This window comes from Panthera pardus, unplaced genomic scaffold (assembly GCF_024362965.1).
Source record: "Panthera pardus isolate Hobbes unplaced genomic scaffold, ASM2436296v1 HiC_scaffold_23, whole genome shotgun sequence".
Classification (NCBI taxonomy): Eukaryota; Metazoa; Chordata; class Mammalia; order Carnivora; family Felidae; genus Panthera; species Panthera pardus.
The window spans coordinates 4,567,705-4,595,252 of NW_026526799.1; the positions used below are offsets into that span (position 1 = coordinate 4,567,705).

Here is a 27,548-nt window from a genome sequence, read left to right on the forward strand (position 1 = left end):
TTCACAGAACTAGAACAAATCATCCTAAAACTTGTGTAGAACCACAAAAGACCCCAAAGAGCCAAAGCAGTCCTGAGAAAGAACAAAGCTGGAGATCACAGGCTCCCTTATTTCAAACTATACTGCAAACCGGAGTAATCCAAACAGTATGGTACAGATGCCCATGCCACCACCGTTACAGAAAGGCAGAGGGGACTTCCTCCAAGGCCACGTAAAGCGGACATGCCTCCCGATTTCCTACTCCCTTGGTCCCTTGCCCAGAAGGCCCTCACCACTCTGCCCCTCGTGGTCATGGCCAACTGGCTGTCAAAGTGTCCTTCAGAGACCTTTGCAGACACCGGATTCTCCTAAGATCTCTCCTGGTCCCCTAGTCCCATCTCTTTCCTTCTCCCCCCTTCCAGCACCCCGCCCCAGCTTTCACCTACTCACATACTTCCCACTCCCTTCCCTGCTGATCATGATCACTGAGCTCACGAGCGACCCCTTAATTACTAACTCCAATGGCACCTCTCCCTCCTTGTCTTTTTTTTTTTAACGTTTATTTATTTTTGAGAGAGACAGAGCATGAGCGGGGGAAATGCAGAGAGAGAGGGAGACACAGAATTCAAAGCAGGTCCCAGGCTCTGAGCTGTCAGCACACAGCCCAATGTGGGGTTCGAACCCACGAACCAAGGGATCATGACCTGAGCCACAGTCGGACGCTTAACTGACTGAGCCACCCAGGCGCCCCCGTCCTTTTCTTATTTGATTTTTTGGGGCCAAACTTGGCATTGTTGACCGTTGCGGATGGCCGAGGCTGCGTCAGGCAGACACCCCAAAACCTTGGGAGATGGAAGCATTGTCTTTCACCCAGATGTTCCTCAGGGAGAACATGTGAGCAGCACTCCTGGGCGCAGTATGTGGGTGCCCGTTCCAGAGGCTGGAACAGTGGTGAAGGAACAAGTAAACACAAGCTACTGGGTCAGCCAGACCCAGGAAGGATGCAGGAGCCTCGGGGGAGGGGAGGCGGCTGTGTGGGTGGGATGTTACCAGAAGGGAGGCGGAGCCAAGGCAGAATGACTAATCAAGACGATGCAGCCAAGAGGTGGCTGCCACGTCCAGTCCATGGCGCTGGACTCCAGGCCAGGGGAGGGGGGCGGCCAAGAAGCCCCAGGCAGAGGCTCGACTTCCTGGACAAGGGACGGGCTGGACCGTGGCCCGGCAGGAAGCAGCTTGGACTCTGAAAATCTGAGTGAGCTCACAGACGACTTCCCCGGGGCCAGCATGAACCAAAGGCCTTGGACTAGGTCCACGTGATCCAGGGAAAGAGGGTGAGGAAGGCTCCCGCGTCTCCCGCTCGACTTAGCACCAGCAAATCCACCCCACCTCGAGGACCCGTCCTGAGCTTAGGAAGTGCTGTGCTTATGTGTGTGTGTACATGTGAGTGTGCATGTGTGTGAGCATGTGTGTGCACATGAGTGTGCGAGTGTGAGTGTGTGCACGAGCTGTTGTGTGCGTGCGAGTGTGTGTGCATGTGTGTGCACGTGTGAGTACATGTGAGTGAGCGTGTGTGCATGTGTGAGCATGTGAGTGTGTGTGTGTGCATGAGCGTGCGTGTGAGTATGCGTGTGTGTGCATAAGTGTGCATGTGTGCCTGAGCGTTTGTGGGCATGTGTGTGCGCACGTGACTGTGTATTGTGAGCATATGTGTGCATGGGAGTGTGAGTGCATGAGCATTTGTGTGCATGTGTGTATGTGTGTGCGTGTAAGTGTGTGTGTGTGTGCGTGTATGTGAGCGTGCACTGTGTGCATATGTGCGTGTAAACGTGTGTGCACGTGGGTGTGCATGTGTGAATGTGAGCGTGCATGTGTGTGAGCATGCGCATGTGTGTGCGTGCACGTGCGCATGACGCAGGGAGGGAGTGGGGAAGCTGAGTAAATTTTGTGATGAATGAATTTTGTGAAGAGGGCAGTTCCATGGCCATGGAGCGTGTAAGTCCTCCCTGATCTGGTCTGTCTTCGCCAAGGAAGCCACTGCCTAATGCACTAACGCTGAGGTTGGCCCGAGGACAGGGCCTCCCAGGGTCCCAACGACGGTTAGCGTGTGACTGGGAAATGCTGGGGCTGCCTATTGATAAACCCACCTCTCTTGTTTTTTCTTTCTTGACGGGATATCCAAACTCAAAGTCTTTAGCAGCCACTTAATATGTTTTAAATTTAACGTTATCGTTATTAGGGCTCCTTTCTGTATTTGGAAGGGAGACAGGATGTCACTGACTTCAACTTACAGGATGAGGCCGAAAACGCCAGTGTCCAGTCAACCTGTTCCGGCCCCGGCTCTGCCCTTACTCACCGGGTGACAGTGCCCATGTCACTGCTCCTCTCCGGGGTGTGGTCTGACCATCCGTAGGGACCCAAAGATCAGTCAGCTCCCTTCCAGCCCGACAGTCTATGAAAGCGTGGTTGTAAAGGGTGATGTGGGGAGAGAGACGGGCAGCAGGTGCGCCCACATTCCTCTGGAAAGGGAGAGAAGGTGGAGGACACACAGCCGACTCTGGCGGGAAGACGGGCAGAGCAGCAAGCAAGGTGACCGTTTCGGCGCTAGTCTGGGCGGGGACGCCGGCGGACAGCGGCTGTCTGGTCTGCCTCGTGCCCCTTCCTCCGCTCCTTCTGGAGACAAAGATTCAACATCCCTTTGGGAAACCACCCCCTCCTCCACTCTCCCCCGACGGGCTTCAGGTTTGGCAGATCAAAGCCAATTATTCTCCCTGGTTACAGTTCAGAGATGGCATCTACTCCAAGCCGGGCCAAGAAGGGCCCCCTCGCGGGTTTCCTGCTAGAACTAGTGGAAATCGGGCTCTCTCTCTCTCTTTCTCTCTCTCTCTCCTCAGGTTGGTTGGATGTAAGTCACCCCCTCAAGGGAGCCTCCCCAAGACTAAGACTAACACCAGTACCCAGAACACAGAGCCAGGATACAGGCCAGGTGGATCCCAGCTGATGTTCGGTACCCTGGACTTTGCAGTTACAGAAATTAATCTTGATTTCTGGAGGTTCTGTTTCATTTCTGTGTTGGCTTAAGACAAATTTGAGTTGTGTGTCTGTCACTTACCACTGACTAAGTCAGGAGCTGAGCACCCAGGTCAGGAAGTACAGCCGAGACTCCCAAATGCGGCCCCAGTTATGGCTGGGAGGGACCGTAGATGGAAGGATCTGTGCCATCACTTTTTCTCCCAGGGACGTATGCCAGCTGTCACCTGGGCCCTGCTCCTCTACCAGACCACAAACGCTCGCTTGAAAAACGACAGCCCCCTGAAAATGTAGCTAATCACAGGGAGCTGCCTGCCTTGTTTGCTGTAATGGAGGTTAGCAGAACCACTCTCCTGGGCAATGCCTCTTGGAACGATGGCCTTCTGAGGGTGGCTCGCACTCAATCAGGCCACCTGACCCCCTGGCTGTGGGTGGGAACGCAAGACTCCAGGCGTTCCAATGGCAGACTCCCACGCCCTGGCCTTGGTGATTGGTCCCAGGATGGTCACATGACTGAAGCTGACCAATCTGAAGACCGCTCCGGGATTTTCTAACTCAGGCTGGCAGAGAAGAGTTCCCTTCACTTGGGGGGGCGGGGGGGGGGACCATGCTGTAAGCCTGAGCATCTGTTACTGCTGGGGGCCAGGGGAAGATGGGGTGCTCAAGAGTGAAGCTGACGCCCTGGCGTCTCTGGGGCCCCGGGGTCCAGCTCGCACCAGCTTAACCTTGCCTTCTAGCGTGTAAGCCAAGAAACAGCTTCCCTCTCTCCTCCCTTTAAAGCAATATTTTTTTAAGTTTATTTTGAGAGAGAGAGAGAGAGAATACATGCACACACGAAGGAGGGACACAGAGAGAGAGAGAGAGAGAGAGAGAGAGGGAATCCCAAGCAGACTCCTGTCAGCACAGAACCCGATGGGGGGCGGAGGAGGAGGCTAGAACTCACATACCAGTGAGATCATGACCTGAGCCGAGATCAAGAGTCAGACACTGACTGAGGGGGTGTCTGGGTGGCTCAGTTGGCTAAGCATCCGACTCTTGATTTTGGTTCAGGTCACGATCCCACATCAAGCCCCACATCGGGCTCTGCGCTGACAGCAGAAGTCTGCTTGGGATTCTCCCCCTCTCTCTGCCCTTCCCTTGCTTGCACTCTCCCTCTCCCTCTCTTAAAATAAATAAACTTAACAAAAAATAGACACTCAACCAACTGAGCCACCCAGTCACCCCCCCCCCCTTAAAGCAAGTTTTAAATGGGTTTCTGTTACTTGCAACCAAAGAGTCCCAAAGAATACTCTTTTCTTCTAAGCCAGGGGGCAAACAAACATCTAAGGCCCCTTTGTCACCACTGCCTACTAAGGCAAGTGCTCTGATATCAAGGCACAGAAGCCAATAAGCAAGAGCTTTGGTCCTGGGTTCCGGTCTTGATCCCAGCCCTCCCTAGCTTTGACACTTCGCAAGCAACGACCGCTCCGAACCTCAGTGTCCCCATCTGTGGAAAGGGGGTAATGATAGCACTTCCGCCACGGGTGGTCGTGAGGGTGAAGCGAGGGCCAGGTACACGTGCTGGCTGCGTACCTAGTGGCCGTTATTATGATTTTCTTCTCCCTGCACTTTTCTTCTCTGTTCCCCCGAGACCTTGGGTCTAGAGGGCAACAAAATGGTTTCCGGTGGCCCTGGGGCTTGCTGCAAAGCTTGTGTGTAGCTCTTGGCTTCCCTCTGGTTGGGAAGGTCCGGGCCCTGCCGGGGAGGTTTGGAGAAAAAGGAGTTCAGCTGTGGTCTCGGGCCACCGGGCAAGCCGCTCAGGACCACGGTCATGGGAACGGTGGCCCAGCCGGGCCTGGACTTCCCAGCAGGCACAGAGGGACTTCGGAGAGCGGTGTCCAGGCACTGGGCGGGGCTTTGTAGGGCTCAGGGTCAGTTCAGGGACACAGGATGAGTAAGACCCAGGCCTTGCCTCCTGCAGGTCCCCTCAGCCTCCGTTCCCCACGGTGACCTCTCTCCTGCCCTGTGACAGCCTGGTGGCCCCGGGTCATCATGTGGGTATGAGGCAGCTTCCTCAGGTCCTCTATTCCAAGCCTCCTGGCTACAACCCTTCCTACCCACTATTTTCTTTAAAATGTTTATTTACTTGACATAGAGGCAGAGAGAGCGTGAGCAGGGAAGCGGCCGAGAGAGAGGGAGACACAGAATCCAAAGCAGCTCCAGGTTCTGAGCTGTCCGCACAGAGCCCGACGCGGGGCTCGAACCCACGAACTGTGAGATGGTGACCGGAGCCGAAGTCGGACGCTCAGCCCACTGAGCCCCCCAGGCGCCCCTCTTCCTGCCCACTACTCGGACTGCAGTGTCGTATGCTTGTCCCTGCAGGGTGACAAGATGCCGGCTGCTGTCTGTCTGTCTATCTGGTGAACCTAAGACGTCACACCGGAGCCAGTCTTCACGACTCCTCCCTGAAACCTGGGAGGCCCCTACTTGGAAATAGGACTGGGAGGGAGAGCCCTCCCCAGCCCTACAGGATGGTGTCAGGGGGCCTCTGGAGGGCCCCCCCCCACCCCCGTCCCCCAGTAAAACTGCTCTCAGAGCAACGTGATGGACAAGTTCGTCCCAGGACACACAAGACTCCCGAGAGGACAAGAACACGGTCCCCTCGCTCCTTCCTCCCATAAGTGACATTATTTGAACCACTTGGATAAAGTGGACGCTTCCCCGAGGGTTGCTGAGACCAACAGACCCTGTGCGGACCCTCACCACCAGCTGGTGGTGGGGACAGAGGGGCTGGAGACGACTAGACTCGCAGTCTGGCCCAACGTCAGCCCAGAAGTGCATCGCCGAGCCCGTGGCTCAGGCTGGAAGCCTCCGGGGGCCCCAACAGCCCCCACGGGGTGGGAAGGCTCTGGAAACAATGGTCAGAGGCATGAAAGGCAGAAACCTCCAGAAGCTACACATGGGGCCCTGCACAGCAGCCCCGGGGGCGGGGCGGGGGCGGGCGGGGCCGGGCAGGGAGGGCGCCCTGGAGGAGGCAGCACTGATTCCCGTGGCAGTGCCGTGACAACGGTGGCAGGAAATCACCCCCCTCCGCCTAGCACTGGAAGTGGAGCCGAAGCCTGGAGAGGGTCTTTCGACAGCTTGGGCGTGAGGCCAGCCGAGGGGAGCCCCCGAAGGAAGCACGTGGGTCCGCATTTCCAAACTCAGAATGGTGACGTGGCCACACCAAGGCAGACCCAGCATGGGCTGCACCGTCTAAACTCAGGGTTGGGGCTCTGCTGTACACAGTAAGGCCTTTGAGTCTACGTCGGTTTCCTCTGCAGCAGGGATGCAATAAACCGTCCGCAGGACGGAAGGAAGGAAAGAGGGAGGGAGGGAGGGGCTGTAGGTCCAGAAAAGTCCAGAGAAGGGAGTCACAGTGTACAGCTGGGTGACAAGGGCCGGCCTCCTGCAGAGGTGACCCTCGAGGGCCTCGATGTAGAAGCAGCCTGAGAGGGTCCTGTGGGCTTAAGAGTTCCTGGGAAGTGTCCCTCAGAGGCCTCGGGGCCCCTGTGGCACGTCGGGGGCTGAGGTGAAGGCAGGCGCCGTCCCCGTGCCCCTGCCCTCTCTTCTTGTCTCACGGCGATTCTATCGTTTGGGGATTCGTTTTTAAGGAAAAGAATACAGATACCTCTTACTTGGCAAGTGTTACAAAGCACACTGACGACATGCCGGCGGGCGAACGGTGTCGGGGCCCCTCTCGGCACCCCGAGCCCGGAGCTTCGTGGACCTCAAGCGCACGGCCCTCCCCCGACCCGGACCTGGCCCGCGCAGCTTGCCCAGACGTGCCCCGGCCACAGGTACTGGGCAGCCGCTGCTAAGGCCCTCGCGGGCCAGGAGTTGGGCTGACCTGAAAGGCAAAGACTCCCTTGACCATGGCCTCCCCAAACACGAAGCTGGAGCCCACGTCCGTGTAGCTCAGGAAGATCTGAAAGCAAAAGACAAAACAATGCAAAAACCCGGCGTGAGGCCAGGAGGGGAAGGGGCACCAACAGTGGCCAGAAAGCCAGGCCGGGTGAGCCGGAGGGACGTCGCCTGCCGTGGGCCCGTCCAGCAGCCCGTCCAGCAGCCCAGTGTGGGGGAGAGAGGGTCACCGGGCCTCCCGGGCCTTGCGGGGGTCGGGCACCACCCAGCAGTGCACTTCGTGAACACACGTTCACAGGGGTTTGCTCCCCTGAGCACATTCTCCCCGGGAGACACCTTTTCTGTACACTTTAAGAGAGCACCCTCAGGGGCGCCTGGGTGGCTCCGTCGGTTAGGCGTCCGACTTCAGCTCAGGTCATGATCTCACTGTTCGTGAGTTCGAGCCCCGCGTCGGGCTCTGTGCGGACAGCTCAGAACCTGGAGCCTGCTTCAGATTCTGTGTCTCCCTCTCTCTCTGCCCCTCTCCAATCACACTCTGTCTGTCTCTCTCTCTCTCTCTCAAAGATAAACATTAAAAACTTAAAAAAACATAACTTCAAGAGACTGAACATTATTTTTAAATGCGCACATATGACAAAGTAAATCAGTTGTAATTTTTTTTTTTTAGCACTTTTAACTGTCGCGTGTTCCACATCACTCATGACTGCCGAGGGCCACATGCCTTGCCCCCTCAGTACCCACGAACCCTCCTGTGCTGAGATTCTCTTCCGCATCGGACCAGCCGCTGGAAGGACAGCTGTCTGCAGGTGGCCCCGGGCCTAGGGGAAGGAGTGGCCGCACTGCCCAGCCCCTGCTGCTCACGTGGCCTGGGGCCCAGCGCACCCCCACCGTCCCGATCCCAAGCCCCTCCTTACGGCCCCACCCTCCCCTTCCCCCAGTACAGCGGCTTTTCCCTGGCAACCCGAGTGCCCCTTGTACGCACCTGGATCTGGTTGCCCATCCACTGGAATGCAATAAATCCTGGCTCTGTTCTGATGACGAAGAGTCCAAGTGCAAACTGTAGTCCGAGGCCCCAGGACACAGTCCTCCAGGATACCTGCCACCCGAGAGAAAGGTCCTGGTGAGCTCAGCTCCTTGGGGGATCCACAGGGAACGGCAGGCGGAAAGGGCAGAGAGCACAGCGCTGCTGAGGGGCCTGGGAGTCTTGGCCTCATCTGCAGGATAGGACTGGACCCAGCCACGACCCCCGGGCCTGTTGCCGACGGTCCCGTCCACCCTGCGGTCAGAATAGGCCACGCTCTTGGCAGTAATGGGCCTGGGGCAGTGGGCAGGGGTGGGGCACGGTCTAAGGACCCATTGCAAGACTGGAGCCGCCTCGAGCAGGCCATAGCGCTCGGTCCCGGTCCTCACCGGGCGGCTGTGGCCTCCGATTCTAGTGTCAGTGTAGCTTCTGTCTGCCTGGACCTCCCCCCATCTCTTCTCCCCAGGCAGGGCTCCCAGCTGCCCTGACCCCCCGCTCCCTGGACGCCCCCACCCTCGGCAGAGGACTGCTTCTGCCTCTCAGCATTTAAGGACTCCTCAGCGGTGACCTTCAAATGCAGGTGCGTGAGGATCTCTGGGAGGCCTGGCTGAAGCCTGCGGGGAGATGTCGGCCACACCACGAAGCGGGGAGGGATCCTAGTTTCGGGAGGCAGGGAGGGAAGGGGCTGCGGCGCACTCTGGGCCTGACGACTGAGGACTCACTGTGCGGTGATGCTTTGAGCAGGCGAAGAGGAGGCAGATGAACACGCAGATTCCTGCAAAGGACACTAGCTGCTCGGGTCGCTGGGAGGTGTCCAGAACCAGCCACGAGACCAGGCCCAGGAAAGCAGCGAGGGCCAGAGTCCTGCGGGGGAGAGGCAGAAAGCCATCACCCTCAGCGTCTCCCCCACCCCTACACAAGGGCACCCAGGGCTCCAGGGGAAGGGTGCTCAGGGCTGGGGGGAGGAGAGAGCTGTGTGACCTCACACGGACCACCTAGCCTCTCTGGGTCTGGCGTCCTCATTGGGCAAAGGAAGCCGAAGCCCCACGCTTCTCCTGGTTGCCAGGAGGACTAAAGAAGAGAATGTGTGTGCTGAGCTTTGCACGGTGCCGAGCACGTGGCTCCATCAAGGGCAGGGATTCTCACAGATGCAGCGATGCTCAGCCCAGCCTCTGACCTTGCCAGGGTGAGGTGGGGCCTGTGGGGCCCAGGGCTCTGCTTCCCAGAAGCAGTAATGTCAGTCCGGGCAGGTGAGCCGAGCTCCTGGGACCAAGGCTGGGAAGCGACGATTTGTTTTTTATTTATTTTTTTTAATGTTCATTCATTTTCAAGAGAGAAAGAGACAGAGCATGAGCGGGGGAGGGGCAGGGAGAGAGGGAGACACAGAATCCGAAACGGGTTCCAGGCTCTGAGCTGTCAGCACCGAGCCTGACATGGGGCTCGAACCCAGCAACCATGAGATCATGACCTGAGCTGAAATCGGACGCTTAACCGACTGAGCCACCCAGGCACCCCTGGAAGCAACATTTACAGCTTCCCTCCGTGGGGCTGGAGTTGGCTCACCAGGTGGGGGGGAGGGTCTGGGCCTTGGGCGCTCGAGGTCCACCCCCGACCCAGTCACTGACTCACCTGGTCCTACTAATAACAGCTAATGTTCACTGAGCACCTATTATGCGCCAGGAACTACACCCAGTGCTGGGAGACATACCGTCCCCGCCCTCATTGTACACACGAAGAAACTGAGGCACAGCAAGGTGAAATGACTTGCCCACGGCCACCCATCTAACAAGTAGCAGATTTGAGACTTTAAGCCAGGCACCCGGCAGAAGTTTATTCTCTTCACTAGCTCTGTGCACGACCACTGGTGAGGGGTGGACCCGGGACCAGAACTCCCACAGGCCAAGCCCAGAGTTCACTGCTCACTTCTACCCGTGTTTCTAAGCAGCTAACACCACCGGTCCGCTGTACAGTTTCTGCCTGTCTCTGTGCCACTTGCCTTACTTACTTACTATTTCTCTTTATAAAACTTTATAAAACCTTAAGTGCAGGGGCACCTGGCTGGCTCCTTCAGCAGAACGTGCAGCTCTTAGTCTCAGGGTCGTGAGTTCAAGCCCTACACTGGGTGTGGAGACTACTTAAAATAAAATAAATTAAATTAAATTTAAAAAAAAAGTCAGTGCATGTTTTGGGTTGGGTTTCTGTTGTCATTTGTTTCTTTCTTTTTTTTTTTTAAGTTTATTTATTTATCCTGAGAGAGAGAGAAAGCACAAGTGGGGAAGGGGCATAGAGAGAGAGAGAGAAAGAATCCAAAGCAGGCTCCTCACTGCCAGTGCAAAGCCTGATGCGGGGCTCGATCTCATGAATCATGAGATCATGACCTGAGCCGAAACCAAGAGTCGGACGCTCAACCGACTGAGCCACCCGGGTGCCCCTGTCATTTGTTTCTTAATGCCTTTATAGAGGTACGACTGGCATGTAACAAATAGATGTTGAAAGTGAACAATTTGGGGAGTCTTGAGGTGTGTACGTACGTACCTTGAGACCGTCACCACAGTTAAGACACCCAAAACGTTCTTCGTGCCCCTCTGTAATTCCTGGCCCCCCTCCTCGTCCCCAGGCAACAACTGATCTGTTCTCTGTCACTAGATTAGTTTGGATTTTCTAGGATTTTATATAAACGGGATCATAGAGCACATATCCTTTTTTTATCTGACTGCTCTCACTCGACATAACTATTTTGAGATTCATCCATATTTTTTCATCTATCAGGAACTGGTCTCTTTTTATTGCTGTGCAGTATTCCATTGCGTGGATGGACCATGCTTGGCTTATCTGTTCGCCTGCTGATGGGCATTTCGGTTGTTTCCAGCCTTTGGCTATGACAGACAAAGCTGCTAAGAACATTCAAATAGTTACGCGCAGGTCTTTGTACAGATTTACGCTTTCATTTTCCTTGGGTCAGTACTACTTGGGTGATGCTTTGGTAAGTGGAATGGGTGAATCATATGGTAAGTCTAACTCTTTAGGAGACCGCCAAACTATTTCCCAAAATTATTGCACAATTTTACACACCCCCGAGCAGGATGTTGGAGTTCCGTTTCCTTTACATCTTTGCCAACACTTCGTAACGTCTATCTTCCGAATTCTAGTCATTTCCAACAGACATAGAGCAGTACCTCTTTGTGATTTTAATTTGCAATTCTCTAATAACTAATGATGTTGAGCATCTTTCCATGTGCTTATTCACCACTTATGTATCTTCTTGAAAGAATTGTCTGCTCACATCTTGAGCCCATTCTTAAATTGGGGTGTTTTTCTTATTATCGAGCTTTGAGAGTGCTTAATATATTCTGGATACAAGTCCTTGGTCAGATGTGTGATTTGTAAAACTTTTCTCAGAGTCGTGCCTTGTCTTTTTTCTTCTCTTAAGCATGTCTTTTGAAGAGAAGTTCTTAATTCTGATGAAATTCACTTTGTCAAAATTTTTAATAGACTGTGATTTTGGTTTTGTTTCTAAGAAATTTATTCAACTCAAGGGTCACAAAGATTTTCTCCTACATCTCCTTATATTCGTTTTATAGTTTTAGGCTTTCCATTTAGGTTTATGATTTCCCGTTTTCAGTTAGTTTCCCATGTATTGTGAGGCGTGGATTATTGTCATTATTTTGTTTTTCCTCTTCTTCCTTCCGCCTATGAATATACCACGGTTTTAGCATAATTTGTCAGTATGATTATGTCTCCTTTGAATTGCCTTAGCACCCTTGTCATGAGTCAATTGGCCATATACATGTGGATCTATTTCTGGACTGTCTATTCTATTCCTATTTGGTCTCTCTTGTCTGTTTTGATTCAGATAACCATATTGTCTTGATTACTGTAGCTTTACAGTAAGTCTTAAAGACACATGGTATAAATTCATCAAACTTATTTGTCTTTTTTACAGTTGGTTTGGCTATTCTAGGTTCTTTGCATTTCTATATGAATTTTTAAATCACCTTACCAATTTCTACCCCAAAAGCCCATGATAATTTTGATTGGGATATTAATAAGAATTTATAGATTAATTTGAGAAGAACTGATATGCTGACAATACTGAGTCTTTTGATCCATGAACCTGGTATATTGCCCCATTCTTTAAGTTTTCTTTAATTTCTCTCAGCAGTGTTTGTAGGTTTCAATGTACAAGTCTGCACATCTTTTTCAGATTTTACCTTAAGTAATTTACGTTTCATGCTATTCTAAACGGCATTTATAATTTAATTCATTATTGTTTATTGTTGGCGCCTCAAAATACGATTTTTTTTGTATGTTGACCTTGTATCCTGCAACCTTGTTAAACTGACCTGTTAGTTCTATTAGCTTTTTTGCTAGATTCCATAGGATTTTCTGTGTAGACGATGTTGTCTGTGAACAAAGACAGATTTACTTCTTCTTTTTCAATCTGTATGTCTTTCATTTCTTTTTCTTACCTTATCACACAAGCTAGAACCTCTAGTACAATGTTGAATAAAAGTGCCGAGAAGGGACATTCTTATATTCTTGATCTCGGTGGAAAATCATTCAGTCTTTCCCAGTTAAGCATGATGCCCGCTATAGATTCTTGTTATTTTGTTAATCCTGCTTTGCTCAGAATTCATATCAGGAATGGATGCTGAATTATGTCAAATGCTTTCTCTGAATCTATTGGCATGATCATATGCTTATTTTCTTTTTAATCTATTAATGTGACCTATGATAATTTTTTAGTGTTAAACCAACTTTGGATTCCTGGGATAAACCCCATTCATTCATGTCTTATTCCTTTTATATTTTGTCACACTTGGTTTTACAAAACTTTGTTAATAATTTGTTACCTCCTTATTCATGAGGGATACTGGCCTGTACATTTACTGCGATTATTGGTTTGGGAGGAAAGTTTCATCTACCATCTTGCTATTTATTTTCTATTTGTACCATCTGTTCTTTGTCCCCTTTTCCAACTTTTCTACCTCCTTGCAGATTGACTATTTTAAAATGAGTCTCTTTTACCTCTCTCACTCTCTTTTTTAACTTGTTAGCTATAACTCCTTGTCATGTTATTTTAGTGGTTGCTTTAGCATTATAGGATAATCTTGAACTTAGCACAATCTACCCTTAAGTCATATTACACTCCTTCACGTGCAGTATAAAAACCGCCCAGCGATAGAATTTCACTTCTTCCCTCCTAGCCCTTGTGCTATTGGTGTTTACTTCTACATATCATATAAACTCCACAATACATTATTCTTATTCTTGGTTTATAAGTTGACTGCCTTTGAAAGAGATTTAAATAATAATAAAAATAGCCATTATTTTTACCTATGTAGTTGCCATTTCAAGGCTCTTCACTCTTTTGCGTAAATCTCGATTTCCCTCTGATATCGTTTTCCTTCTTTTTGAAGAATTTCCTTTAGCATTTCCTGTAGTGCAGGTCTACTTTTTTATGTCTGAAAACTTCTCTCAGCTTTTACATGTATAAAAAAAGTCCCATTTCTCCTTTTTTGAATGATGTTTCACTGGTAACTAATTCTAGATTGACACACATTTGTCGCTTGACTGTTCCATTGCTTTTTCATTCCATTGTGTTGCTTTCGAGAAGGAATCTGCTGCCATCCACATCTTTGCACGTATTTCTTCTCTAGCTGTTTTTAGAATTTCTTCTTTTATCACCAGCTTTAAGCAATTTGAGAAAAATTTTTTAATGTTTATTTACTTTTGAGAGAGAGAGAGAAAAAGAGACAGAGCATGAGCAGGGAAGGGGCAGAGAGAGAGGGAGACACAGAATCTGAAGCAGACTCCAGGCTCTGAGCTGTCAGCACAGAGCCTGATGCGGGGCTCAATCTCACGGACTGCGAGATCATGACCTGAGCCGAAGTCGGACGTTAAGCAATTTGATTATGATTTCTTGTTTCTTGCACTGAAGATTTGTGGAGCTTCTTGGATCTAAGGGTTTATAATGTTTATCAGATTGGGAATTTTTTGGACATGATTTCTCCGAGTATTTTTTTTTCTTCCCTCTTTCTCCTCTGGAGACTTCAATTACATGTTTCCACTTAATGTGGTGCCATGGTTTACTGACATTGTGTTTGACTCTTTCAAGTTTTGTTTTTAAGATTTGTTAGGGAAAGCCTGAGCAAAGTTTATTCTATGGTTAATTTTTCTGTACTACCGTCCCAAGATCTTTAGTATTGTAAACAATGCCCCGTGAAATTATGAAGTTTCCACTCTGACTGTTGAAAATAAACACAATTTCTGGCCCTGTGTGGTTTCCAGGCATTCTTCCTCTAATCCTTGTGGATGGGTCTTTCCCAGGCCTTGGATAGTTTTCTCATATGCATTCACTGACCGGAACTCAAAGAAATTCTCAGGGAAGACCCTCTGTAGATTTCTGGAGCTTTCTCTCTGTGCCACTGTCTTCACTGGTATTCTGCATTACCAACTCTGACCACCTTCACTTCCCTGGATTCCCAGCTCTGTATCCTCAACCCAGAACATACGCTGGCCCACCTTCATTCCCCTTCCCTGCACTGTGGCCTGGAAACTCTCTCTGTGCAGTAAGGTGTGGGCTTACTCATAGGGCTCATCTCCTCTGTTCCCTGCTTCTCCAGGATCACTGTCTTCTGGTGCCTGATGTTGAGTTTCTTAAGAGCTATTGCTTCATATATACCTGTCCCAGGTTTTCAGTTGTTTCAAGTGGAAGGATAAACATGGTCTCTGTTATTCCATCTTGACTGGAAGCCAATATCAAATACATGTATTTTTTAAGTTGAAACAAAATTCACATATCACACAATTTGCCCATTTAAAGTACACAGTTTAATGGCCCTCAGTATATTCACAGAGTTGTATGACCATTATAACCATCAACTTTAGAATATTTTCATCATCCCAGAGAATAACCTAGCACCTCTAGCCATCACCCCCCAATCTTTCCATCCATCCCCCCCAACCTTAGTCAAAGTTTAGATTTGTCACTTTGGACATTTCATGTAAATGGAATCCTATGATACGTCGTCCTTTGGGACTGGTTTCTTTCACTTAGGATAATATTTTCAAGCTTCATCATTATTGTAGCATGTAGGTTTCCTTTCTGTGCCAAATAATATTCCATTATATGGATACACATATTTGACTTACCCACTTATCTGTTGATGGACACTTGGGTCGTTTCCACCTTTTGGCTATTATAAATAATGTTACGGGCCGCCTGGGTGGCTCAGTCGGTTGAGCATCCAACTCCAGATTCTGGCTCAGGTCATGATCCCAGGGTCATGGGATTGAGCCCCATGTCAGGCTCCATGCCTAAGATTCTCTCTCCCCACCTCCCCCCTCTCCCCTGCTTGCGCTCTCTCTTCCTCTCGCCTCCAAAATAAAATAAAAATAAAAATAGAGAAATAAATAATGTCGCCACGAACATTTGTGTACAAGTTTTTGTACAGACATACGTTTTCATTTCTCTTAGGTATATACCTAGGAGTGGAACTGCTGTGGATGCCAACTCCAGTTCCCACACGATAACTGAATGTATAGTATTTTGAGGAACTAATTAATTTCTAACGCAGCAACAGTATTTCACATTTCTATCAGCAGTGGATGAGGGTTCCAAGGCTTCAACATCTGGACCAACGCTTGTTATTATCTGTCTTTTTTGTTATCATCCCAGGAAATGTGAAGTGATATCTCATTGTGGTTTTTATTTGCATTTTTATGACGGCTAATGATGTGGAGCATGTTTTCATGTATTTACTGGCTATTTGTATATCTTTGGAGAAATCTCCATTCAAGTCTTTTTCCCAGACTTCAATTGGGTTATTTGCCTTTTTATTGTTGGGTCGTAATTCTAGACACACATCCCTTATCAGATACATAATTTGCAAATATTTTCCTCTGTACTGTGGGTTGTCTTTTTACTTCCTTGATGGTGTCCTTTGAATCCAAGTTTTTACTTTTCATGAAGTCTAATTAATCTAATTAATTATTAATAAGACTGTGTATTTTAAAATATTTATTTATTTACTTACTTATTTATTTTTAAGTAATCTCTATACCCAACATGGGGCTTGAACTCACAACCCCAAGTAGCACGCTCTACTGACAGAGCCAGCCAGGTACCCCTAAAGGAAATTTTATATCAATACTTCAAAAGGAAAACCAGTATCAATGATTTGTCACAAATAGATGATTGTAAAAATAAATCCTTTTATTGATCTATTTACAAATTTAATTATTAAAAAGGATAAATTTTTTATTTTTTTTTTTTAAGATTTATTTATTTTTGACAGACTATAACACGGGAAGGGGCAGAGGATCTGAAGCAGGCTCTGTGCAGACAGCAGAGAGCCCAATGAACGGCTCAAACTCACAAAGCGTGAGATCATGACCTGAGCTGAACTTGGACACTCAACCAACTGAGCCACCCAGGTACCCCAATGATACATTTTAAAAATTTTACTCACATTTTATTTAATTTATTCATCTTTAAATTTTATTTAATTTATTTAAAGTGATACTATTATAAAGAATAATGATTATTTATTATTATATATTTATTGATAAATAAAATGAAAACATGTGTTCATCCATAGGCTGGCTCAAATCGTTAGTCTGTGGTACCTCCATAGCTTAGTCACTGGAGATCTTTGAATACCAGTTTCTTTATCAAAAAAACGGAGTCCTGATATAGATTGGGGGGGGTCTTCAGATTTTTTTTAAGCCATAGAAACATTTTTTCCAGCTTCCCCCCCGCCCCCCCAAACCTTAGTTTATAAAACAGGTAAAATAGAGTTTCCTGGTTGAAATGGGCATTTGGGGAGGGAGGTCTGATATTTCCATCTCCAATTTCTCCCTCCTGCCCTACGGCACCTCCAAGGTCTCCAGAACCCTAAGGAGCCCAGTTTGAAAACGAGGAGATCCCAAACTGTCTGGGAACATGGCTGGCTACAGGAGAACCCTCTGGGGGCTGACTAAATTCACTGCCACCCGGCCCCCAATCCTGCCTGCTGAGTCTGACCCCAGGCGTGGCCCCAGCAGCTGTCTCACACATGCCCAAAGGATCTGATAGAGGCCCTGCCTCTCTGGATGGGCTGGAATCCCCGAATTTAGGAAACTGTCAAGTCCTGTTCTCAGTTCCTGGTCTCAGTCACCTGTCGTAACTGGACAGAGAACCAGGCGGAAATGGCAAACCATCACAGAGAGGGCTGCGGCCGTTGAAGCCACCCAGCCACGCCTGCCCGGGCCCCCCCCCGGGTGGAACGTCCCCCATTGCCCAGGAACTGTCTGGGGGAGATCAGGACTGAGGCCCTGCTCACCCAGGCCTGGTGCCGAGCCAGAGCTGACTCAGAGGCGTCAGCCGGCGGCCATGAGCTCACTCACCTCTCAAACCAGACGTTCAGGCGGCAATGCCCCAGAGGCTTGAAACACCTCAGCAGTTTGGGCCCCAGCAGCCTCTTCAGCAGGCTGTGGGCCAGGAAGGCGAGGACCACACCGGTGAGGACGAACAGCGCCAGGGCCCTCTGGAAATCCAGGAGGCCGGCGACCAGCAGGAAGGCAGCGAACGCTGGGTGGGAGTGAAACAGAGAGAGGTCACTGACGATGACGAGGGCCTGCCGCCGTGCCCTCCAGCTCCACCTTGCGCCACACAGGGCACAGAGGGCAGGGGAGTGGCCCCACCTCTCTGAGTTAGGTTAGGGTTAGGGTTAGGGTGGGCGCGAGACAACGTGCGTCTCTGAGCACCTGCGGAGGGCCTGCTGCGTCCCAGACTACACTCCGTTCCATGGCGGGCAGAGATGGGCACATCAGTCACTCCAGGAAGGAGTTTGCTCGTGTGTCCAGCATCCTGCTCTGAAAATACGGGCCATTTTCTTCCTAGACTCGCCTTTTCCCTGCCTGTTCCTCGCCTCTTGTGCAGTTAAGCCAGGGTGTGCTCTCCTTCAAGAAGGGGATATGATCGTGGAGAGCAGAGGGGGAAAGTCTCTCCCCGGCTCATGAATTTCAGAAGCCAGGGCCCTTGAAGAATGGAAAGGACTTAGAGATTTTCCACCGGGCAAAACATGCGAGCTGCAACCTCATGCGTAAGTGTAGGTCCTACGCTGCCCACCCTGCCGCCAGACTGGTTAGAAGACACTGGCTGGAAGACAGACGTTTCGGGGACGGACCAGCTGGAGGACGCTGGTGGACCCAGGGGGAAGGGATCCGGCCTGGGGACAGAGGAGCCCTGCCCCAGGGGAGGCCGCAAGATTCCAAAGAGGGGGCACCCGGGCAGTGTGTGGGCAGGCAGATCATAGAAAGCTTCTGAGGTTCTGCACCCCAAGGCAGGTGCCAAGGCCGCAGGAGTCATCTCTGAGTAGCCCGGAAGCAGAGAGGGGAGAGGAGTCCAGGAGAGGCCCCCGATGGAGACCGGAGACGGGGACGTCTCCATGGCTACCTGCAAGGACGGAGAACCTGGGAGCAGTTGCAGGAGTAGGCAGGTCCGTCCACACCTGAGGACAGACAAGCCCCACTGGGGCCTCCTGGGGAAAAGGCGGAAGGGCTATTTCACACTGACGGAAGGTAGGTTCATATTGCTCGGTTGGGATGTTAAAATTGGAGCAGAGTTCTGAGAGATGAAGCTACCTTGCTCTCACACAGACGATCGTGGGCTGGGCCTCCGACCTGCACGGGTGCCACTGAGAGGCACGCAGGTGTGGCCCTGCAGGGGTGCCAGGGACGCGGGCATAGGGCCGCGGGAGGCCGAGGCAGGGGCCAGGGGCGCGCACTCGGCCCTTCCTGGGCCTCCCAGGGCTACTGCTCATAACCACCGACAGCTGGGTCTGCGCTGATCCCATTTAGAGACGGGGCACCCGAGGATTCACACCGGGAGGAAACTGGGCTAAAATTCCTACCCAGGTCTGTCTTGGGGTCTGTGACTCGGGGGAATGGCACGCTGTGCAGGACAGGAGGCGGTGTAGACGAGTCCCCCAGACAGGGCATGGAGAAACGCGTCTTAGGAGTTGTTTGTATTCTTCTAGGATCTGTTCACCCCTCTGGTGACAGGACTTGTCTGTTCCTTTTGGGCACGTCCCCACTCTAAGCCCATGTTTTCCAGGGGAGTCTGGGCTACATTAGCAGTGGGAGACCAGAACGGGCACAGGACCCCCGCCAGGCCAGGCACCTCTGGCGACTTGGCCAGAAATGTGGGCGAGAGACACACCATTCTTCCGAGACTGGGAACACCAAGGCCCTCCGTGGCGGCCAGCGGCCAGGGCTGTCTGGGCACCTATGGAGAAAGCCCACCTAACATGAGGACACCATTGCTGTGGCCCAGACCCAGAGCCCTGAGAACGCGGGCTCCCTTTCTCTACCGTACCTACTCTCAGAAGGTGCGTGAAGGGCCCCACCGAAGACATGATACAATAATATTATCAAAGAGCCGCAGGAAATCAAAACCATGCAAACATGGAGGAAATGGAGAGTGGCCATTGTAAAGGATAAATGACCGACTGACAGCCACCACAAAGGCAGAGACAGGATGAGATAAGTGATTTTCATCATCTCCTAGGAGGAGTTCAGTCATTTCTACAAACGAAACCAATGTGGGTCTGAGTGAGTGTGGAAGCGAGGGGAACAGAGAAGGCCCAGGCTCAGGTCCAGCCAGAGGAAGACTTCACTGTCTCAGACATCTCTAGAAGGAAGCTGCAGGGACCATGAGCCAGCCCATCTCAGCCTTCAGCCCTGCTTTCGCTTTCGAACATGAAGACCGGGGCCATTGCCGTCATGGCTCTGGGTGTCCTCTCCCGCCTGGCCCCCTGGAGGGGGGGGGGGGCTTCTGCATCCACAGCTACACCCCCCTCCATGTCCCGCCTGCAGGAGGACCTGTGGTGACCCTCCTTCCCTGGGCTTAGGGGTCCCCCCCTGCACCTGCCATCTGTCCCCATGTCCTTCCCCTCCTCTCTCTACCACCTCCCCACCCCACTCACAAACACAGTCCAAGTGTCTCCTGTCACAAACACACCCCTTCCTCGACACTGTCACACCCTCCTTGTTAATATTCCCACCTGTGCTCATAAAAAATCCTTCCAAAGAGCTGTCTCCACTTGCCGTCTACACTGCCTCTCCTCCCATCCATTCCAATCCAGCTTTTCACCCGTGCCCTAAGTTACTAGTGACTTCCTTGGCTCTAAATCCCCCGGGACGCCGCTCAGTCCCTGTTCCGCTGCTCCCCTTACCACAGAGATGCTGCTGTTCACCTCTCCCTCCTCCTTGAACTGGTGCTCCCTGGTCTCCGCCCCTCCCCCCCCCATCTCCATGCCCCCTCGGGCTCTCTCTCTGCCCCTTCCTCTGCCAGCTCCCTTGGTGTGGCTGGTCCCAGGATGCTGTCACTGACCTACTTCTCGATTCATTCTCCAGGCGTCCCTGGAGAGGCCCCTGTCCTTCTCGATGGCCTGGCAGACGTACCTCCAGCATCCCGTCCCGGACAACTGGCCATCCCTCTCCCCTCCAAGCCTTCCTCCTCCCGCGCTCCCTAGCCACGGAGGCACCATCATGCACCCCGTCGCCTGAACAGAGCCCCGCGGCACCCCAGATTCCAGGGTGTCCTTCATCCTGCGCACTCGGTCGGCTTCGAGTGTTGGTGATGCTTCCCGAGGGTCACTCCAAGCCGCCCCTGTCCGTCCCCTACGCTTCGTCTTCTCACACATGTACTGCCACCCTGCCTGCCTCTTCTAGGCTCCCACAGTGCGAATCTGGCCTCGAGGCTTGCCTGTTAATTCCTTCAATGGCTCTCTCTGGCTTTGAGGGCAAAATTCAAGTCCCTGAGCTGCCTGCCCACACCATGCCGCGTTTCACCTTTGTTCCCGTGGTTCCTACCTGCAAGTGCCTTCTCACTCCGTCCTGTCCTTCGGATCCAGCTGGCTACCTCCTGCTCGACCTGCGAGGCCTGAATGTCACCTCCTCCTGGAAGTCCTCCCTGATCACTTCCATCCCTCCTTGGTGTTCCCAGATGGCTCACTGCCTTACGTGAAAATACCGTTCCCCTCTCCCTTACTGATCAGAGACTGCTTTGGGAAGAAGATCCGGTCTGACTTTACTCTGATGTCCCAGCTTCCTCCGTGGAGCTGGCTCTGAGATGATTGTTGGATTATTGGATAAGTGAATGCCCTGGGACATGGATGGCCGGGGCTGAGGTGGCTGAAACCCGGGTGGTGGTAGCTGGGGTGGGAACGGCGGTCTCCCAGGGGGGCTGGGCCCCAGGCTCACCAGTACAGAGCAGGCCCGTGCAGATCCATCGAAACAGCCGTGTGTGCTCCCGGCAGAAGCGTCTGGCCCTCAGAGCAGGCTGCAGGCTCCTCCTGGGGAGAGCGCCAGTGGGGTCCGCGGGTCAACTCCCACCGTCAACAGCTCCAGGTAGAAGCTACTCGGGTACCCCCCCCCCCAGGGCACTGACCTCGGCATCACAGGACTAGGGCAACCCCAGCCCAGAACAAACTAAGGGTCGGCTCAGGCCACCCCGCCTTCCAGCATCACCACTGCCCTTGAGTCCATTCTGCCCTTGGGCTTGGGAAGGACTTAACTGAGATGATGAGTAAGAACCCAACCAAATGCAGAAATGCACGAACCATGATGGCTGCCTCCCTCCCCTGTCCCCGTGTCCCCCCTGTCTGTGGGGCCGGGCGGAGAGCTCCTAGCTCTGCCTTGTTCCCCGGGGACCCGGAGACTTACCCTCCGAGTCAGCAGCTCCCCCTGCAGGAGAGCGTGTACACAGCCCACCCCCTGCCCGGCGGTCACCACCTGCCCCCCACCTTCCCGCTGGTGCCAATGCCATTCTTGCCTGGTCTTTTGGTCGCTTGTCTATCCCTGGAGAAAAGGTTGGCACTTGGCCTCTGAGGACCCACAGGCCACACTTGTAGGAGCTTCTGTTTCAAGGAATGCCTCTCCCCCTCTCTGGCCCCAACACCTGCCCCCCTAAGGGAGGCTCTTCCCCAATCTCCCATCCAGAGAGACAGATGGACTCCCTCCCCTCCACCACCCCTCCTCTCCTTGCCGCCCTCGGCTCAGGATCTGGCCAGCGGGGACCCCCAGTGAGCCTGGGCATCAGCTCTGGGTCACCAGCCTCCCCGTGGGAAACAAGGGGACTGGACCGCTCTAGGAGTTTTCAAACTAAGCCTCGAGGATCCCTGAGGTGCCCCAGGGACTGACTGGGGTAGAAGGCAGATGGGGAGGTGGAGAGGGGGGTCAGGCTGGTTCAGGACCCCCTCCATCCAGCTTTAGTCAGAACAGGCCCCCTGTACACATTGGGGCTCCTGACGCGGTTGCCTTCTGGCTGCTTCAGAGCAGGCTGGGCGCCCCTGGCCCGGCTCACCCCGAGGCAGAGGCCAGCAGAGCTCCCTTGTCGGCTAACACGTTTGTTCCTTTCTTCGACCAAGGTTCCGGGAGCCCCTTCTCTGTTGCCAGGGGCCCAGCTTCCCTGTCCCTGCTCCCCACGGTGGCCTCCTCCCCGGGCCAACGCACGTCCCTCCTGGAGAGCACCCACCATCCTGACAGGGGCTCCGGGCTGGCCTCGGTCCAGATGTCCCCACCCTCCGCACGGCTTGAGTCGTTGCCAGGGGTCCGGCCTTCCTCCTAGAGCGACCAGAGAGTGATCAGAGGGTGCCTGCGGCCCCGAGTGAGAGCGGAGGGAGACCCTGGCTGCCGCCAGTGTGCCCACGGGCATCTCGGGAGTGGGCGGGGGTGGGAGGGCGGGGCTGTTGCCCAGGAAATAATTAGAGGGCGACTTAGTTAAGTTCCGCAAACCACACACCGAGCACCCACAGTGTGCTGGACTCAGTGCTGGATACGCCCTGCCCTCGGGGTCCTCCTGGCCTGCATTGGGAAGGGACGCTGGAGCCTCAGCTGTGGCTGGTTGGAGAAGGCCCAGGCGGGACCACCTCGTTGCATTTGCCCTCCATTTGTCTATGCAGTCGTGTTTGGGTGGGCAGGGGGTTATTCTTGCAAATCACAGAGTGAAAGGCGCACCCTGGGGCTGTGCAGCGTGGTGAAGGGGCAGGGGCTTTGTCGGGGGAGGCTGGGAGGGAAAAGGGGGTCACATTAGGCTCCAGAGTTCTGGGTGGAGGGCCTCTCCTTGAGCCGGTCCAGAGCAAGGACAAGAACGCCAGCTCCTTGAAGGCTGAGACCTCGCCAGAGATCCATCCCTCCCCTCCTCCAGTCATGTGGTTCCTCCTTCTTATTTTTTAAGTCGCAGCTCAAACGTCACTTCCGGGTTGAGCCTTTTTCCCTGACCCTTCAGACTAGTGCGGGCTATCCCGGCACATCACAGGTGCACAGCAAATGGTTGCTGAGCCAAATAAAGGGGCTGCTCTGTGTTGAGGAGGCCAACACGTTTGGGGGGGGTCCCTAATTTTTCAAGCAAAGAGGTAGAGGGGGTGAAGGAAGGAGGCGAACAAAGGGCCCTCCCACCAGGGGGCCAAAATGAGGATGGGGAAGGGGACAGACCAGACTTTCCAAGAGCTCGGCCCCCATGTTCTCCAGACCATTGGCTACAGGTGTGAGAGAGATGAACTCTCTTCCTTTCGGGCTGTTGCCCTCCATGTGCCGGACCTTGCGGCTGAAAGACAAAATCAGGGCCCACAGCTGAAAGCAAAAGGCGGCACAGGACCCAGGAGAGGCGCCTGGAGAAGGGGGGAGGATGGGAGAGGGCCGGAAGGGGGAGCCTGGCACAGCTTTTCTCATCCCGGAGCTCAACCCTCCTTGAACTTGGCTGCCTCAGAGCAAGGCGCCCCTTCCTGCACTCACCGGTGCACGGCCTGGTAAATCTGGGAGGCCCAGGCAGGCACAGGGCAAATACTGTCCGCCTCGCAGGGAAGGCAAGGAAGGAACTACATACCACACATGTAGATACCTGGTACCGGAGTTTTCCTGAAAAGGGGCCCTAGCTTTTGTCACTCCTACAGCAAATGAAAGCCAGTGCCATTGAGTGATATTTTCATGGCATTATACTTTCCCACCTCCAAAAGATGGGAAACTAATCTCCTGAAGACTCTTCTAGTCCCTGGATCCACCTGGACCTAAAACCAGTCCTGCCACTGGAGTTTTCAATTCTAAGAGCCAATATAGTCCTTTTTTTTTTCTTTTGCTGAAGTCCATAGGCCTAAGTCCTCTGAATAAGAACCCCATCCCTCCCCACTCCTGTTTCCTGTTTCTTTCCCCGTGGAGCACCCTAGGGGGGTGCTTTCCAAACCCCGGCCTGATTAAGCTCACGCGTTCAGAGGCACATACACACGTGTGCACACGCGAGCGAGGAGACAGGTGGAAACACACACAGGGGAGGAGGCCGGGAACACCCACTACCTGTGCACACACATCCACAGACACGCGGCTGCACGGAGAGAGGCAGGACCCCCTTCCTACTCGCATATTTGTGGTCAACAAGTCGCTCTCGAGGGTGGGCAGAAGCCCGTATTTCCACAGGGACAAAATGAATTCAACCCGCGTGCACTTTGGCCAGTCTTCTCCTTTCAGTGCAAATTCCTGGGCAGAGTCCAAGTTGGGATAGGTTGGGCCTCCCACGCAGCTGTGTCCGGCACCCTTGCCAGAGGGCCACGGCCGGGACAGGGACCCCAGCCCCTCTCAGGGAAGAAGGCTCCTGCCTTCTAACTTAATCGGCCTTCCTTGTCCAAGATGCCCTTGTCTCCACTCTCCCCTGCTCCTAGATGAGCTCACCCCTTCCAGGAAGCCTGCCTTTAGTATTCTCACCCCCTCCCCGTCCCCTCCTGTGCCCTCCCTTTCCACCTGCCATCAAGGTTACCCAGTCTCTAGGATCCTGCACATTAGCTTTCGATTTGCATCTTACCGGTCTTCTTCCCTCACGGAATCAGGAGTTATTACAGCAACGTCTCTTCCCGAATTCGAAGGTTAAGGAAACCAGTACAGCTGTCACACGTGGCCAAGGTGTTTCACGCCTGAGCCTCAGTAGTCAGGACAACAGAGCAAAACCGCAGTTTGTCCCTTTGTTGCTTCTTCCTCTTTCTTTTAACAGATAAGTAATTTACCTTTTATTTTTTTCTTTTGTCAAGTTTTTATTTAAATTCCAGTCAGTCTCTTCTTTTTTTGAACCCACACCTGAGCATCGGTGTGCAGAGTCAAGGGACAAACACTTTCGCGTTTCAGTCCTCCAACTAAACATTAAACTACTCTGACAGGGTGGACAACATCTCTTTAATAATTAATAATGTGCCCTCAGGACAGGACCCCGTATGATGCATAAACATTTCCTGGTAACACAGGCTGTGGGGTTACCTACACACACTGGTTGTTCTGGAAGTTTGGAGAGGATGATGGATAGAGGGTGTGGGGTTTCCCTTCTCTTTAAAAACATTATTTTTTTGTCTGTCAGAATACCAAAGCATTACATATGCTTCATGAAACATTTAAACATTATACAAATAGAACACAGCGAGTTAAAAACCCCTCTAAGCTGAGCCCCCCGGAGACAACCACCACTGACTTTGTGGAATTGTTCTCCAGACTTTGGCTTTTTTTAAATGTTTATTCATTTTTGAGTTGCGAGGGCGGGGGGGTTGCAGAGAGAGAGGGAGACCCAGAATCCAAAGCAGGGTCCAGGCTCTGAGCTGTCGGCACAGAACCCGACACGGGCCTCGAACCCACAGACCGCGAGATCGTGACCTGAGCCGAAGTTGGACGCTCAACCAACCGAGCCACCCAGGTGCCCCAAGACCTTGCCTTTATGTGATTCCTTTTATGAAGGGGCTCACCCTACACCAGCTTTGCTTTTGCAATTTGGGGCAGAGATCCACACCCTGCCTCACTCACGCCGTCGGGGACCCCTGTGCTGCCTTGACTGTAAACTCAATGTCCACGGTGTCACCTGTTTTATCCTGAAAGGACCCCGGCCTCCGCGTGCGGCCCCTACAGGGATGGGCTTGGAGCCGCCCTGGCAGAGGACCCGTCGGGCCCCAGTGAGGCCTCCTCCACCTCCCCTCCCTCTCTCCCCTCCCCCTCCCCACTGCCTGCCCCTTCCTCTTCCCTCCTCCCATCTCCCCTCCTCCCTCAGTTTCTCCTGGAGCCCAGAGGGAGGCCAGGGGGCATAACACATCCAGTGGCAGCCAGGCGTGTTTCAAAACATTCGCTGTGTTCACCTTAAACCCTTGACGGTCTTGTGGGCCCTGATCTAAACCACGGGTTTAATAGGCTGTGTGTCACTGTTTGAACCCTGAGCTAGCGCCTAAAGGTCTGAATTTAGTTCTGACTCTGAAAGTTGACTTGTTTCCTTCAAGTTAACCGGGTGGGGGTGGGGGTAACAGTGCCTACCTCGTAAATAAATATTTATGGGGATTAAAGGAGCTAACGCAGGTAAGGCGTTCGACAGAGAGCCGGGCACCATCGGGCTGGCAGGCGTTACCGCTGTCACGAGTTCCGACTCAGGGATGTCTTCATACCGCTCTCCTCCTCCAGGCCGGGAAAGCCTGTGTTCCTCCCCTGCTCCTCCCCTCGGAGTGGCCCCGGATCCCCTCAAGTGCTCCTGGACCCCAGGAGCCAAATGCTTTTTTAGGTGGAGTTTGGTTGAGAGCCACAGGCTGGTGGTTGGGAGGCTGGGTGGGTGAGGACGAGCCCCCCAGGGAAAGGCCCGGAGCTGGGGGACCTCGGGGGTCCTGGCTGTGTGAGCTCAGTTGTCACCCGAGACTCTGTGGTCCGTTCCCTGAGGAGATGGTCTCTGAGGCCTGTCCCACCCACGTGGGGAGCAGGGGGAGGTCCAAGACTGAGCAGGGGGTTTGGGAGGGGTGTGCTGGGCCCAGGGCAGAGGCAAGGACCATATCAATCTATATCTTATGTCTATATGTCTATGTCTATATCTATATAACTGTCTGCATCTATAACTATATCTATATCTATATCTATAACTATATATCTATGTCTATAAATATATCTATATCTACAACTATATCTATATCTATAACTGTATCTATATCTATGTTTATGTCTCTAACTATATCTATATCCATATCTATATCCATATCCATATCCATATCCATATCCATATCTATATCTATATCTATATCTATATCTATATCTATATCTATATCTATCATTTCCCTTCCCTTCAAAACAAAATAGCACTTAGAAGGATTTATACGTGGAGGCTACCCCTCCCCTCCTCGACGGAGGCTACCCCCGTCCCGTTCCTCAGGGGAACCACGCACCTGTTTCTGGCTTCAGGTCTCTGGGGCCACTTCCGGTCTCAGGGGAGTTCTTGGCGGGAGGGAAGAGAATCCCTTCTCCTTGCCGGGCTCTGACGGAAGAAAGAAGACGCTTGTACAGGTGGTGAGCGAACCACTGGGCGCTGCCAGCGGCAGGTATTATCAGAAAGGGTGTTCAACCATCTATTTTCCTCCCACAATTTTGCCCACACACATTCTCAGCTTTTCGCCGACGAGGCTCTTCCGTGGCGTGGATTCCCGTGTCCGAGCAGGAGACGGAAAGCGAGGCTCTCGCTGTCAGATTCCACAAACAGGAGCCTCGTTCTTCCCTCCTAAACCTGCTTCTGTTTCTTAAACGCCGGTCGGTCGGCAGAAGGGGCATCTGACGATCTGATGTGAAGTCTGCTTTCTTACTCGGGGCATTAAAAAAAGAG

The 27,548-nt window shown here is 52.5% G+C and overlaps 1 protein-coding gene across 3 annotated transcripts in view; it reads right to left on the reverse strand.

Moving 5' to 3' along the window:
• The window catches only part of SLC28A1 (solute carrier family 28 member 1), a 233,135-nt gene that overhangs the window by 25,292 nt on the left and 180,295 nt on the right, over nt 1-27,548 (reverse strand). For 2 of the 3 annotated variants that reach the window (XM_053888646.1, XM_053888644.1), the window contains exons 2-8: nt 23,393-23,504; nt 22,434-22,522; nt 21,161-21,252; nt 17,300-17,483; nt 8,632-8,773; nt 7,871-7,984; nt 6,875-6,952 (exon numbers count right to left, since the gene is read on the reverse strand). In XM_053888646.1, coding sequence (XP_053744621.1) covers nt 6,875-6,952; nt 7,871-7,984; nt 8,632-8,773; nt 17,300-17,483; nt 21,161-21,252; nt 22,434-22,522; nt 23,393-23,488 — 795 coding nt within the window. In that variant the 5' untranslated portion in view covers nt 23,489-23,504. The remainder of the gene's footprint in view (nt 1-6,874; nt 6,953-7,870; nt 7,985-8,631; nt 8,774-17,299; nt 17,484-21,160; nt 21,253-22,433; nt 22,523-23,392; nt 23,505-27,548) is intronic. The other variant, XM_053888645.1, reaches the window with a different exon arrangement.